This window comes from Elephantulus edwardii, unplaced genomic scaffold, assembly GCF_000299155.1.
Source record: "Elephantulus edwardii isolate Elephantulus edwardi_28Jun2011 unplaced genomic scaffold, EleEdw1.0 scaffold00124, whole genome shotgun sequence".
In the NCBI taxonomy this organism is placed as follows: Eukaryota; Metazoa; Chordata; class Mammalia; order Macroscelidea; family Macroscelididae; genus Elephantulus; species Elephantulus edwardii.
Genome location: NW_006399874.1, coordinates 5,760,273 through 5,775,980, shown reverse-complemented (window position 1 = coordinate 5,775,980; position 15,708 = coordinate 5,760,273). Strand labels below are relative to the sequence as shown.

The following is a 15,708-nucleotide window of genomic DNA, read 5'->3' as shown; positions in this document are numbered from 1 at the left end:
GTCAGAACCAACTCATAGCTGACCCTCCAGCGAATTTTCAAAAGCAGTAAATCACAATTTAGAATTTACAAATTTGTGAATCGCATTACAGAGTTGTAAATTGCAATTTACAAAGGTAGTAAACCACAAATTAAAATTGCCCGTCTTTCTGTCTTTCTCCCACAGAGCAGCTGGTGGATTCAGTTCACATGCCTTTGGGTTGGCAGTGCAGTTCCTTAAGCGAGACCACCACAGCTCCCTTCTGCTAGTACAGGAGACTGTCAGTCTGAGTTCAGAATGCAGGCAATAGGGGAAGACCCACTCTCTGGGAGTTGTGGAGGAAAGTTTGAAGAAACCTGAGTAAGGGTTAAAAATAATGTTCAAAAAGCTATGAAACAAGGTGAGCTCTGGTGGCCTAGTGGCAAGAAGCAGCACTGCAATCCAAGGGGTGCACAGTTCGAATCCACCAGATGCTGCGCTGGAGAAGGAGACAATCTCCTCCTGTACCAGTCAGATCTGATTTGACGGTACACACACACAAAATAATAAAATAAAAAAAAGAAAATCTATGAAACAAGGAGAACAGATTGCTATTGATTTTTTTTTTTTTTTGCCAGTATGGGTTTTGATGAGAATAGAGATGATGTTTGTACAGGGTTGTACTCATGATGCAGGAAATTTGTAAAGAGAAATCGCTGAATCAATCTTTGCATGAAAATGAATGAAATGATACTATTTTAGGGAAGGTTAAAGCTAAAGGAAGTAGGAGTGGCATCCACTTCCTAAACAACATACCTCTGGAAACTCTATGAACTCTGATAAATGATAGTTATAGAAAGGTTTCAGGCCTTATGGCAGTCAACAACAAACAACAATAACATTCCTTGGATATTCCCAGGTATTCTGACATTTCCTGAGTCTAAAAAGAGGCACTGCATCCAGGTAATTATTTCTAGGTGGTAAGGGTTCCCTCTCCCAGTTTGCTTTCATCCTCTTTTATCTCTCCTGAGATAAAGAGTAATTCAGGCCACACCTTTAGGGTAACTCCCCTTAGATCTGATTAGGGAGTTGATAGGATTAGGGAGTGGTGCATTCCACCTTTAATCCTGCCAATCTATTTGGTTTATTGGCCTCATGGGGGGATCATTACATATCTCTCACATTGTATCATTATATATACATGGATTATGGGAAGATACAATTCAATCCATCATGGTGCTATAATTATAAGAAGAATTCTTTTGCTTTCAACTATTCCATTATATTGATATAAATACTATCCTTTCTTTAGATTTAGGTTTGTTACCATAAAATGAGAAATTGTTTTAGAAATATATTCCAATTCGAAAAAGACTACAGAGTCATAATGTTCAAAGGAAATTTAGTCCAATTATACAGATCCTCTGGGCATGTTGTCAGGAGGGGCCAATCGTTGGAAAAGACACCATGCTGGGGAAGATGAAGGAAGAGAAAGAGAGGAAGACCTTCAGTAAAATGAACTGACACAGTAACTGTACCAATGGGCTCAAGCATATCAAAGATGGTGCAGATGGCACAGAACAAGTCAAGGCTCAGATCTGTTGTTCAGAGGGTTGGTATGAGCCATAGGAGTTGACCTGATGACACCTGAAGTCATTCTTGTTGCACTATAATTAATTTGGTCCTAATTCGGTCCATATCAGAATTACTTTAGGAGAGAACAGTCAAGACATTAGAATGGAGAGGGAGGAATGTATATTTTGAAAAATCTTCCTGATGATTCTGTCATTTATCAAAACAAGTATTATTTTTAGATTGTTTTTATTAGAACTTGATGTTGTCTCATCAGGTAAGATTTTAGAGGTTGAGTTCTGTTTTAAATCAATCCTCTAGTACTTCAGTTTGGGTTTTAAAAAACCACAAAAACCAGCTCAACTATTCAGAACCACTAAGAAGTATTTATTGAGCCACTCTGTGTTCAAGGCACTAGACCAAGTGCTTTGGGTCAGTAATGTTTGGTTTTAGGAAGCATGGCTTCTTGAGTATGAGGCTGTAGAAGCTTCCAAGGGAGAGACAGACAGACCGAATGGAATTGTGAAGGAGAGAGAGAGCGGGATTGAGAAATCTGGTGAGGAGGGTAGACCATGGCAGGCTTGAGATCTGGGTGAGCAAAGAGCCAGTTTGAATGATAATGCTGAGATCAGCAGGGCTGGAATGGAGAACTGATCTTAAGAAACTCTTAAGATTCATAGACTATAGGGCCAGAATGTGGGAGGTACCCATGCCAAGACAGTGTTTTAAATAAGATGGTGAGCTGCTAGTTATTGAAGGATTTGGACAAGTAAAGTAACCTTTTTAAAGTGACATATTTAGAAAAATAATTTTAGAATTACCTAGATTACATCTGGGAAAAAAAATCCAGTAGCTTAGCTTGATTCCTTCAGTGTGTACCTCAAGAATTTGGTTCCTGATGAATCAGAAACTCAGGAGCCAGAACTCAGAAACTTATGTTTTAAGAAGTCCATCAGTTGATTCTTATGAAATGGAAATTTGAGCTACACTGATCTATGCTAAAGATGATTGGGGGAGTTATGGCATTGGCTTGAAACTTGTGAGCAAGAGGATAGAAGAGCTAAGAAAGCTTTAAAAGAACATTCTCAATTATTGCATCTTGTGACATGGCAGAGATGGAACACTGATTGAGGGAAATTCAGAAAATGTCAAAAGTTTGAAAGGAATATAATGAGCTTTCTTTTATAATGTTGTATGGGGGAAAAAAGGCTGGTGAGACATCTGAGTGTAACTTTCAAGCAGCTGGGGTTTAAATAGCGGGAAATGATTGAAGGCCGATAAGCAAATTTGGGAGTCATTTGCCTAGAACCAATAACTGCACATTTTCTATTTAAGGATTACTACTGTTCGTTGTTCAGATGGGTCAGGTTATGGCTGAATGAAAAAAATCCACAAGGCATCTAGAAAGGACGATGGGGATGGCAGGATTCTGTTGGCTTTAAGGAGTATTCCATGTTCTATAAGATCCTGAAAATAAGATAAAAATTTATTTTTCTTGTACTTTAGCTTACATACAACCACCAGGATCATAAAATCTGTCTCATTAAGTATAATTATATTAACCCCTTAATCAACTAGATAGGAATTATAACTCATTACATATCAGTTTTCATGGTGTCCTGTAGTCTTTCTTCATAGATAGGTTGTGTATGACACAATGAAACACTGCTGGCATCCTACACCATCTCACAGTCGCTGTTGTGCATAAACCCACGTTGTAGCCAATATATGATGCCAATCCGTCTCACTGAGGGTTGGTCATTGTCTTTTTCACTGACAGCACCTAATATCTCCCTCCAGGGACTGCCTCCTCTTTCCGCATATCAGCCTCTAAGCATGTGAGATGAAATTTCTCCATCCTTGCTTCCAGGGAGCATTCTGACTGCACTTCTTTCAGGACCTCTTTGTTCTTTTAACACTCCATGATATAGTCTTCATAGACACAGAAAAACCAAATACAGAATGCTAATTTAATTGGTTTTTTTTCTTTTTAAGATTCTAAATGGCAAGAACTCAACCAGTTAACAGTTGATAGACAACAAAAACTGGAAGAATCCTCCAATAATCTAACCCAATTCCAGACTGTAGAGGCCCAGTTAAAACAATGGCTCGTGGAAAAAGAGCTGATGGTCAGCGTTCTTGGGCCTTTGTCCACTGACCCAAATATGCTGAACACACAAGGGCAGCAGGTCCAGGTGAGTGTTACCTAATAAACTATTCTGTGTGCAGCGTTTTTTCCTAACAAGACAAATGTTTTCATTATAAATATAAATTAGCTTTGGGAAGCATGTGCTTCAACTACCGTGGGATGTATTTAGAATATTTCAGAGGCTTCTAAGAAACTGTCCTAAGCTTAGTGGGAAATCCCCAGAGAACTTGAGCACTGAGGCAAACACGCTATTTGATCTCCTGAGTGGGTCAAATCCCTAATAATTTCAGTCACATTGTGGTTTGTGCAGACCTTGTGAAAAAAAAAGAGCTTCTTTGAAGCATTAGTGTGATTGTATAAGTAATAATAACATTTTTATGAGAAGCTAGTGTATGCTATTTATTGTTTAGAAATTATTCCTTTGAGGTTTTATTCATTTTGATTGTTGTGATAGATAATGAAACTTTCAAAAGTCACCCAGTACAGCCTTGAAGGGGGAGAGACAGAATAAAAAAGAGAAGGAATAAGGGAAGCGGAGAGGGATGCCTGAAACCCCATGGATTAGTTAGGCTAGTCCTAATTATAAAGCAGATAAATCCACAGGAGACAGGGAGAGCCCGTGAAATGTAAATCAGACATAATACCAGAAGCTCCATTGTGGTTTCAGATTTCTTTATGTATGAATGGTGACTTTAGAGTGGTCAGATTGATTGTGTAAGCTGGAAATACAATTCAGTCTTGATCGTTTAGAGGCAGCATGTCATACTTCATACGTATTCTTAATCTGAAGAAAATAGAAACAATTAAAAATAAACATTTTGAGGGAATAATTGCCTGTAGTCTTGGTAGAGTCCCAGAAACAAACCTGATGTGACTGGAAGTAAAAAAAAAAAACCCAAAAAAACCAAACCCAACTTTGGGGTCGTTCATTTTATAATGAGAGTCATGTGGAGTGTGCTTATTCTGAGCAATGGGATGTATTGGCTAAAATCTTTGTAATAAAGACTGTAAATGTCAATAAATCTTATTATGTTTTAAAAAAACCCTTTGTAAATCATTGCACCATGAGTTAATGTATTCTAACACTATTATCAATGTGCATTTCCTTTGAAATACTGCTGTGAAGTGTTCGTCAAAGGCTACAAAGGAGAAAATAAGTATGGGGGGAAAACCAAATAAATTTAAATCTTAGTGTAAAGTGAATTTGTCCATTTCACTTTATGTATGAATTCATGTATTCATTATTTCTCTTTGTACATGAATTTTTTGTTTCCAGACTACAAAGATACTTATTCTCTTCCTTTCCCCCTCTCTTTTCCCCCCCTCCTTTAGAGGATGTTATTTTGGATAAAATGTTATTTCTGTGAAGCTCCACTGCTCTTTGGAGTCACTGAAAAGAATTGCACCACCTTTGAAATAAAAGCTAAAAAAGTAGTGACTAAGAAACAACAGCCAGATAAATACTGTTTCTGTTTCGTAACTTAAAGCTATCTTTATGTACTGTTATGACTAATTAACTAATTATTTGTTTGTATACTTTGTTTTCTCATAACCTCAGATTCTGTTGCAAGAATTTGATACTCGGAAACCTCAGTATGAACAGCTAACGGCAGCTGGCCAGGGCATCCTAAGCAGACCTGGTGAGCATGCTTCTCTGCACGGGCTTGTGAAAGAGCAGCTCGCAACTGTGACCCAGAAATGGGATCGCCTCACAGGACAATTGAACGACAGATGTGCCTGGATTGACCAGGCCATTGTGAAAAGCACACAGTACCAAAGCCTGCTGAGAAGTCTGTCTAGTAAACTGAGTGAATTAGACAATAAACTCAGCACCAGTCTGGCTGTGAGCACGCACCCAGATGCTATGAACCAGCAGTTGGAAACAGCTCAGAAAATGAAGCAGGAAATAGAGCAAGAAGGGAAGCAGATAAAGGTGGCCCAGGAACTCTGTGAGGATTTGTCAGCTCTGGTTAAAGAAGAATACCTGAAAGCTGAGCTTAGTAGACAGCTCGAAGGCATCTTAAAATCATTTAAGGATATTGAACAAAAAGCAGGTTTGTATCTCTTTTTAGTGAGTTTATCTCCTAGTCAGAAGTAGATACCTTGGATTGCCTGGATGGTGTGAATGTCTCTCAGCTGCTAAACAAAATAGTGGAACTCTAGAAGCACCTCAGAAGAAGGGCCTGGCAAGCTCCTGAAAAAACTCAGCGTTTGCAGACCCTGTGGAGCACAGTTCCACTAACACACATGTGGGGTCACCATCAGTCAGAATTAGCAACTGGTTGACTAATTGTGGTGATCCTACTGCCATTGAAAGGATAAATGACACTGTTCGCCCAGGAACAAGGAGCAGTTCTGTCTTTATACGAGCGCAAAATGTTAGGACAATTCCACAGATAACAGAGAGACAGTTTGCAACATTGCCTATATGAGAATACATTTAAGATTTCAAATAGCCCAATTGAGCTTTTAAGATAGAGTGGTAAAAAACGTTTTCACTCTGTCAGCATAGTTTTATTATTTTAACAGAAAGACAGATGAGTGCAATTATTAAAAAGGCTTTGTGGCATTTTCTTATAACCTACTAGTTTGTATGCTTTCTGGCATAAAACATTTCCTCAAGAGAAGTTTTAAAGGAAGAGCATTTGCTATGGTTTTTCTTCCTCACCAACTGTGGCCATAATTCCATAACAAATGTACTGATACTTAGTAGGAGTGAGTTTTTGGACTCTGGAAGACCTGCCCAAAAAGGGCACATTTCTTTTGTACCTCATTTGTATTGTTTGAAAAGTAATACATTGCCTTATGTATAATAGATACTCAGTTTTGGTTTTTTAGTTGATTGTATTGATTTATTGGTCTTAATGGCCATTTCAAATTTACCCTTTTATTGTGCCATGTTGTTGTTGTTATTGTTGATTGCTGTCAAGTCAAGTGTGACTCATAGCGACCCTATGAACAAAAGGCCTGAAACCTTTCTATAACTATTGACATTTATCAGAGTTCATAGTTTCCGGAGGCATGTTGTTAGGAAGTAGATGCCACTCCTGCTTCCAACTCTTGTGCCGTACTATTGTGCCGTAGTAGTTATTGTGCCATATTAGTGATAAAAACAAATGTTAGCTTTTACTATTTTTAGAAGTGGCCTAGTGGGTAAGGAACTGCGCTGCCACCCAAAGGGAGGCAGTTCAAATCTACCAATGGTTCCACTGAAGAAAAATGGACTTTTTCCTCCTGTCAGATTTAGAACCTCCAAAAACTCAGTAGAGTGTCAGCCATGGATTTTTTGTTATTATATTTAGGAGCCTGGTGGTACAAAGGTTAAGTGTTTGGCTTCTGACTGAAAGCCCTGGTTGTTTGAACTCACCCAGCTTCTCTCTGGGAGAAAGAGCTGGAGATCTGCTTCCAGAAAGATTATGGCCTAGAAAACTTTATGGGCTACTTCTTCTCTCAACACATGAGATCACTATTGGTCAGATGGTGGCCCAGTGATACCTCACAGCAACATCATTATTCTTCTTCTTTATGGGCTGTTGTTCTTACTGCTTTTGTGAGACAGAAATTAAGCTCAGGACTATCATTGTAATTCTCAGATTTCCCCTTTTTTTTTTTTAATTTGGAGAAATTAAACTTAGTGGTTTCATCATTTGCACGGGCACTCAGCTCTTAGGGGGCTAAGCCAGCATCCAGTACCAGTGCAGTTTCTAAGTTACACTGTCTTCATGGAAGGTAAGTTGTAGAAATGAATACATAGTGTATGGTAAGAAATGAGTTACTTATCAGTACAGCCTAGAACTGTAAAAGAGTGGCCATGTCCCCATTCTTGACTGGAGATGACTGTAGCACACCCCTCCGCCATGCACCTTTATGCATTTTTACTTACGCCCTTCCCATCAATTTCTTGCTCCTTCCTTTCATTGACTTTCTCTTTTATTATTATTTCTGCCTCATATTCCCTTTTCTCCTTTCATCAATAACTGAAGCACACTTGTAGTTCTGACAAGTCAGCTGGAAGTTCTGGATTTAAAATTCTGTACACTTGGTTATTTTTCTCTTGGCCTTTCATAGATTAAGTCAGCATGCTGATGTGAAATAAACATACCTGTTGTTTCTTTTTTAGAGAATCATGTCCAGCACCTTCAGGCAGCCTGTGCAAGCTCTCATCAGTTTCAACAAATGTCTAAAGAGTTTCAGGCATGGCTGGGTACAAAGAAGGAAGAGCTAAATAAGCTGCACCCAATATCAGCTAAACTCGATGTCTTAGAGTTGTTAATTAAAGATCAGAAAGATTTTAGTAAAACTTTGATTGAGCAGTCTAACGTTTATGAAAAGACCATCTCAGAAGGTGACAATTTGTTACTGAAGACGCAAGGGTCTGAAAAGGCAGCTTTGCAGTTACAGCTCAACAACCTCAAGGCTGATTGGGATGGACTCAACAAGCAAGTGAGAGAAAGAGAAGACCAGCTGAAAGATTCTTTGGGAAAAGCCCTCAAATATAAAGAACATGTCGAGGCTCTCTGGCCGTGGCTAGAAAAATGTCAAAACAACCTGGAAGAAATCAAGTTTTGTTTGGATCCTGCTGAGACAGAGAATTCTGTTGCCAAATTAAAGTCTCTACAGAAAGAAATGGATCAACATTTTGGGATGGTAGAATTACTCAACAATGCAGCCAATAGCTTGCTCAGTGTCTGTGAGGTAGATACAGACGCTGTAACAGATGAGAATAGATCACTGATCCAGAAGGTAGATATAGTCACCGAACAACTTCACAGCAAGAAACTCTCCCTAGAGAACATGGCCCAGAAGTTTAAAGAATTTCAAGAAGTCTCCAGAGAAACGAAAAGGCAGCTTCAGAGTACAAAGGAACAGCTGGACGTCTATGATTCCCTGGGACCTCAGGCTTGTAGTAACAAATACCTCACAATGTTGCAGACTCAGCAGAAATCACTTCAGACCTTGAAACATCAGGTGGATTTGACAAAAAGACTTGCACAGGACCTTGTAGTAGAAGCCTCAGACTCAAAGGGCACCTCTGATGTTTTAGTACAAGCAGAGTCATTAGATCAAGAACACAGTGCCCTAAGCCAGCAGGTTGATGAGAAGTGTTCATTCTTAGAAACCAAGCTTCAGGGCATTGGGCATTTCCAGAACACCATTCGAGAAATGTTTTCTCAGTTTGCAGAGTTTGATGATGAACTAGATAGTATGGCTCCGGTGGGAAGAGATGCAGAAACCTTGCAAAAGCAAAAAGAGGCCATTAAAGCCTTTCTGAAGAAGCTGGAAGCTCTCATAGCGAGCAACGCCAATGCCAATAAAACCTGCAAGATGATGCTGGCCTCGGAGGAAACCTCTCCTGACCTTGTTGGAATCAAAAGGGACTTGGAGGCTCTAAGCAAACAATGCAACAAGTTACTAGATCGAGCACACGCCCGAGAAGAGCAGGTGGAAGGGGCTATTGAGCGCCTCGAGGAATTCTACAGCAAATTGAAAGAATTTTCTACCCTGCTGCAGAAAGCTGAAGAACATGAAGAGTCACAAGGCCCGGTTGGCATGGAAACGGAGACAATTAACCAACAGCTTGACGTATTCAAGGTAGGGAATCCTTCACTTTTACTTATACCTGTTTGTTATGGAGAGAAATTTCTAATTGGTATATAAGTAAGACTACCCTGTTTGTAGAATCTTCTCATATGACTGTTGGACAGTAATCAGAGTTCAGACTTACTGCCGTGGAGTTGGAACCAGTTCATAGCTGACCCTGCAGAGGCTTTTTTTTTTTTTAAAAAAAAATGAATTCTTTTTTAAATTTTATGTGTGTGTGTGTGTGTGTGTGTGTGTGTGTACCATCAAATCAGATCTGACTGGTACAGGAGGAGATTGCCCCTCCTTCTCCAGCAGAGCTTCTGGTGGATTAAAACTGTTTACCTCTGGGATTGCAGTACAACTTCCTGCCACTAGGCCACCGGAGCCCCCCCACCCTGCAGAGGCTTTTCAAAGGCTGTAAGCTGCGGGAGAGCGGCTGGCCATCTTTCTCCCTCCGAGCTGCTGGTGGGTTTCAACCACCAGAGGGCGTTCCACCCTTGAGTTAGCAGAACAGTTCAGTACCTGCGCTCCCTGGTACACTGTATTAGATCCTGAGTTGGCTTGTATTGAAAGAGCCATGGTGGTGCTATGGGCTAAGCACTGGGCGGCTAACTGAAAGGTTGACAATTCAAACCTATCAGCTGCTCCAAAGGAGAAAGATGAGATAATTTTACTCCTGTAAAGACTCCAGCCCATGGGGAAATTCTGCTCTGTTCTATCGGTTTGCTACATCCAGGGCTATTGAATCAAGCGCAGCTCATAGCAACTCTGTCAGGTTTCTGGAGCTCTGAATATCCAAGGATGAGACTGGCCATCTCTCTCTTGCAGAGTGTCTGATAGGCTCACACTGTCGACTTTCTGACATGTCATGCACTATGACACTAGGCCTCCTTAGGAATTTGGATCAACTTGATGGCTGTGAGTTTAGGTTTAGAAACATATGAGAAGGCCTAATTGGCATGTTAGTTAAACACTTAACTGGCTTACCAACATATTGACGGTTGAAACTGGGTTTAATGGTGAGTTGGGAGGAAGATGTTACCGCTTTTGTAAAGATTCACAGCCTTGCATATTGTTGGGACACTTCTCCTTTGTCCTTAAGCTCACTGTGAGTTGTGATCAGCTAGGCAGCAGGAAGAGGATCTGGGGATAAAACCTCGGCTCATGGGGCAGTGCCATACTTCCAGGGTGTTCGAGCCTTTATGGAATAAGGATGGCAGTAAAATCAAGAGGGTGAAGGAGTGCTTCCAAAGTTGCAGGTAGCCTTTGAGCTGACATCAAGGGCTCTGTTTCAGTGTTATTCAGAATTGATTTCCGGAATGATTTGAGCCATGTTTTGAACTCTGCTGCAGAGGCCAGTCCATAACCTAATGAGCTTGTTCTCATCATGTTTGTCTCCCAGAAGTTTCTTTAATGGTGAATCATAGCCTTTTCCTGCTTCTGACCTTTTCATAGTCTTGTCATCTTTCTTAGTTTCATTTCACCTACAATTCTCTTTCTTCCAAAAGTTTCTATTTTAAAGGCATTGTGGAGAGTTTTTTTTGGTTCTAATTCTTACTTTATAAACCAGATACATTGGATTTATGTCCCAGAGGATGAGGAGTAAATTATTTTTAACTGGGCTATAGGCTGTTCAGTGCAAAGTAGTATTTGCTACTTGATAATGAGTGGTGAGTGAATAGAGTGTTAGAAAAATTGGAGAGGGGGCAGTTTCAGTGCTGTTGCATGTGGCCTCATTTGAGATACGTAGAGCAGGAGTCCTGCTTCTACATGCATAGAGTCATCTGTGGATGAGGAACATCTGAGATATTGCACATTTACCACATGGAACCAGTTGGGAGCTTTACCACTGCCATGGACTCTTTTCAAAGTCTTACTTTTTGGTAGAAACTGGTAACTAGACATTTCATCTTTGCATGTGGAAAATAAAATATGATCAAGTATTAATAATTCAAAAATGATAATTCCTTTCACGTGAGAAATAACTACAGATCATATAACTTTCAAATTCTGTGATGTTGCATTTAACCAAGTATGTCCTTTGTTCACTGTTAATAACATTACTTAGGTTACTTGCTTTTGAAAAATTACACTTACTACAGCATCTCCTACCCCTCCTTTTTGTCTTTTCTATGACTGTTATTGTCAAAGTTCTTTGAAACCTGGTCCCTTCAGAACTTATAAGAACCTATAATTCTGCTTTTAGATTTTGTTTCTGGAACGTAGAGGAAATCACCTTACTGTTCATTCTCTTTCTTTCTTTGTTATTAAAAGTTCTGTCAAATTTTCATGATTCAGGTTTGGAAAATAAAGATTTCATATAAGAGCATTGTCTGTTAGAAAAGTAAAGTTCTGGCCAATTCCAGCTTTGAAAGCTAGTAAATTTGGGAATTTTTCTGTCTTTTTTTTTTCTAAATTTTATTATCTTTTGTGTGTACTGCCAAATCAGATCTGACTGGTACAGGAGGAGATTGCCCCCTCCTTCTCCAGCAGAGCATCTGGTGGATTCAAACTGCATGCGTCTGGGATTGCAGTGCAGCTTCTTGCCACTAGGCCATCAGAGCTCCCTGGGATTTTCCTAAAGAACCTTCACAAAAATCCAAAAGCAGTCACTGGATTAGTCCTAACAGCAATACTGTTTAATTGTGCCTGCTGCCTTAGTGAGAAATACTTAAAGAAGTTGTGTACAGGGAAGACCAGGCCTCAGTTTTTCTTCACTACTTTTAAGAAAATGGGCAGAAGCAATAATACCAGTGGTGCCGTTAGTAGAAGCCTCCTCCCTCATGTTTCTAGTGTGAATACAATAGTGCAGAATTCTAGTGAAAGAAAGAAAAAGCAGAGTACACTCCAAATACCAGTGCTCTGAACATATTTTACAAACTCTAAAACACCAAAGAAACACTCCTATTAGTAGTTACAAGGAGAGTCTTACTTGATTGTGAAAAAAAAAAAAAAATTAAGTCATCATCTCTCCTGAAAAAGCATGTTGGCTTGCTGCATTTGTCTATTTTCTGATTGTTTTGAAAGGAGTGATGGATTTTAACAAAATTTGCTATAATAGAAAGAACACCATTGAGTACTTGCAGTGTCTTGAAACCTGGTGTTCTGGATTTAATTGTGTGCTCTGAAAATAGGTATCAGAGTCACCTGTTTCTGTGAGTGTGGTCTTGTTTGGAAACCCAAGTTTTCTTTTGTTATGTTAATGGGATCAGATCAGAATAGGATGGGTTTTATACAAACTAGAATAGGGTGAGTTACAGAAAGAACCACCTACACCTAGAGTCGAACATGGGAAAAGAGATACTGTATGAAGATCCATCTATAAAGAAAGAAATTCCAGGACTACCTGTTGACACCAAAAATAAGGAGAGGACCCCACATAGAGGACTGGTTTCTAGCTTCTAACGTGTGAGAAAAGAAATTTTTTTTGAGGTATCTTTTTGTGGTATTTCTTAAAGGGCAGCACTAAGTAACTAAGATAGCCAGTGGATAAAAGCAAATTGTGCATTTAATGTACTTCAATGTCAAGTAAATAAGAACCAGAACCTGATTGTGATAAGTAAAGCTGATTGCTTGCACCATCACTACTAATTCCATTTATTTGTGTGCATATGTGTGTTAATAGTTGTTGTTGTTATGTGCCATCGAGTTGCTTGTGACTCATAGCAACTCTATGTACAGAACCCCTAAACCCTGCTCTATCCTTTGCCAACCTCACTGGCTCCAACACACTTGCTCCCACCACCCCAATTACAGAATCTATCCATCTCATTGAGGGTCTTACTCTCTTGCACTGTCCCTTCACTCTCCCAAACGTGATTTGAATAGTAAAAAAAAGAAGTAGGAAGCATGGGGACTGCTGTATCTGACCTCTACCAACTCCACAAACGAAAACTGTCCCCAACAATAATACCCACAGTACAAAACCAATTCCTTTAAGGCCAGACATGGTCTCCCACACTCCTGTACAGTTAGTTCTAATCCCAGCACCAATTTTACTGTTCTATGAAGTCCGAAATCCATCGCAGCCACCACACAGATCTCACAGAATCATACTCACGGTTATGAGGTTTATTAGGGAAATGAACCACTTATAATTCAGGCTGGCCACAAGATAAATTCCTCAGTCCAGACAGCTTCTCGACTGCAAAGTTGCTGAGTCCACTGAAGTGTGCTCACTGACCCTTTGACTTTCAGTCTCAGGGCTTAGGTGAAGGTTACACAGTTCTTTTCGTCCTGCTAGTTACAGTGTCTCCATTTAGATCTTCCAACAAGCTTTAGTAAATGCCTCTAGCTCTGGCTCTGTGGGCCAGCAGCCCCAAGGAAGGTCGGCCTCATATGAACCTCTGGTTCTCTACTGAGGCTGCTATTGCTCCGGTGTAGATCCAGGTCTGACTGGTGCAGGCCTAGTTCCTCTTCCTTGCTGTTAGTGAGCGTTCCACCTTTGCTGCTAAATCCACTCAGTTTAATTTAGTGGGATGGGAAAAATTGACCAACCCCATAATGACTGCTTTACAAATGTTGTGCTGTCAAATCACTTTAGACTCATAGTGACCCTGTGTACAACAGCTCTGAACTCTGCTATATCCTGAGCCAACCTCATCGTCTCTGGCACACCTACCCCTATTACCCCCGTCACTGTTGCTGTTGTTGATTGCCTTCAAGTTGAGCACGACTCATAGCAACCCTATGAACAAAAGGCCTGAAGTCCCTCTGTCAACCCGTTTCATCAGGGTCTTCCGCTTTTGTATAGTCCTTCCACCCTCCCAAGCATGACATTCCTCTCCAAGGACTAATCCCTCCTTGCAACATGCCTAAAATATCTCAGACAAAGCTTCAGAATCCTTGCCTCCAAGGAGTATCCAAGTTTCCACCTCTCTAGGACGAACCTGTTTGTTCTCCTAGCAGTCTATGGCATATTCAGTACTCTTCTCCAGCACCACAGCTCAAAGGCATCAATTCTCCGTCAATCATCTCTAGTTATTGTCCGGCTTTCTGATGCATAGCATGTAAGTAGAAGACCATGGTCTGGATTAGGCTCACCTTTGTCTCCAGACTGACATCACTGCTCTTCCGTCCTCTTGAGAGGTCCTTGACAGCAAACTTTCCCAATGCAATTGGTCTTTTGATTTTCTGGCTACTGGTACCATGAATGTTGACTGTGGAGCCAAGCAAACTGAAGCTATTAACAGTCTCAATCTCTTCACCTTCTATCATGAATGCTGCCAATTGGCTTATTGGCTTATTGGTGAGAATCTTTGTTTTCTTTATTTTGAGCTTCAATCCATATTGAAGGCTGCAGTCTTTGACCTTCTGCAGCAAGCACTTCAGGTCATCCTCAGTTTCAGCAAGTGATATTGTGTCATCTGCATAATGCAAGTTGTTGACGAGTACTTCTTCCAATCCTGATGCCACATTCCTCCTCCTAGAGCCCAGCCTCCAGGATGATCTGTTCTGCATATGAATTGGAAAGGTACGGAGCTAGAGCACATCCCTGGCGTACACACTTCCAGATAATGAACCATGCTATGTTCTGATGACTGCCTATAAGCTCAATCAAGTGTTCTGGGATTCCCAATCTTTTCAGAGTTAGCCACAGTTTGTGGTGATCCACTAAGTCAAATCCCTTTGAATAGTTGTTGAAACAAGAGATAGATGTTTCTTTGGTACTCTGTGCTTTTAGCCAAGATCTGTGTGACATGGGCTATAATATCCCTAGTAACACAGCCTCTTCTAAACATAGCCTGTACATCTGGCAGTTGTCCGTTGATGTATTGATCAGTAGTTTTTGGATAACTTTCAGCAGAGTCTTGCTTGCATGTGATATTAATGATGTAATGATAATTTCTACACTCTGTCCAGTCACTTTTTTTGGAAATGGGAACAAATATGGATCTCTTCCCATCAGTTGGCTAGCTGGCTGTTCTCCAGATTTGTTGGCAGAATTCAGAGAGCACGTCTTTACACACACCCTGTGAGATGGATTGATTCAGTGACGGGGTAATCGGGATGGGTGTGTCAGAGGCAGTGCGATTGGCACAGGATAGAGCAGGGTTTAGGGCTGTTGTACATAGGGTCGCTATGAGTCACAAGCGACTCAACGGCACATAACAACTACAACAACAATTGTAAATTCATTCCCATTCATGTGGTGAAAGTCAGTTGATGGCTGCTGTTGTTGTTAGGTACCATCAAGTTGACTGGAACACATAGCAACTCTGTGAAGAATAGATCTTAATCATGCCCTATCTGTGTCATCCCCATGATCTCCTGCTTAAGCCCAGTGAGATAATCATTGTGCCATTCCACCTTGCGGAGAGTTTTCCTCCCTTTCGCTGCCCATCTTTTCTAGCATGATTTCCCTTTCCAAGGACTGGTTCCTCCTGGAAACATGCCCTAAGTAAGTGAACCCATGGCGAGGAAAGTAGTTTAGAACAGTAGGCCTT

General features: G+C 40.5%; 1 protein-coding gene across 3 annotated transcripts in view; it reads left to right on the top strand.

Annotated features, from left to right (window-relative positions):
• The window catches only part of DST (dystonin), a 674,592-nt gene that overhangs the window by 547,682 nt on the left and 111,202 nt on the right, over window positions 1–15,708 (top strand). For all 3 annotated transcript variants that reach the window (XM_006893143.1, XM_006893142.1, XM_006893144.1), the window contains 3 exons: window positions 3,526–3,725; window positions 5,238–5,733; window positions 7,800–9,271. In XM_006893143.1, the coding sequence (XP_006893205.1) occupies window positions 3,526–3,725; window positions 5,238–5,733; window positions 7,800–9,271 (2,168 nt within the window). The remainder of the gene's footprint in view (window positions 1–3,525; window positions 3,726–5,237; window positions 5,734–7,799; window positions 9,272–15,708) is intronic.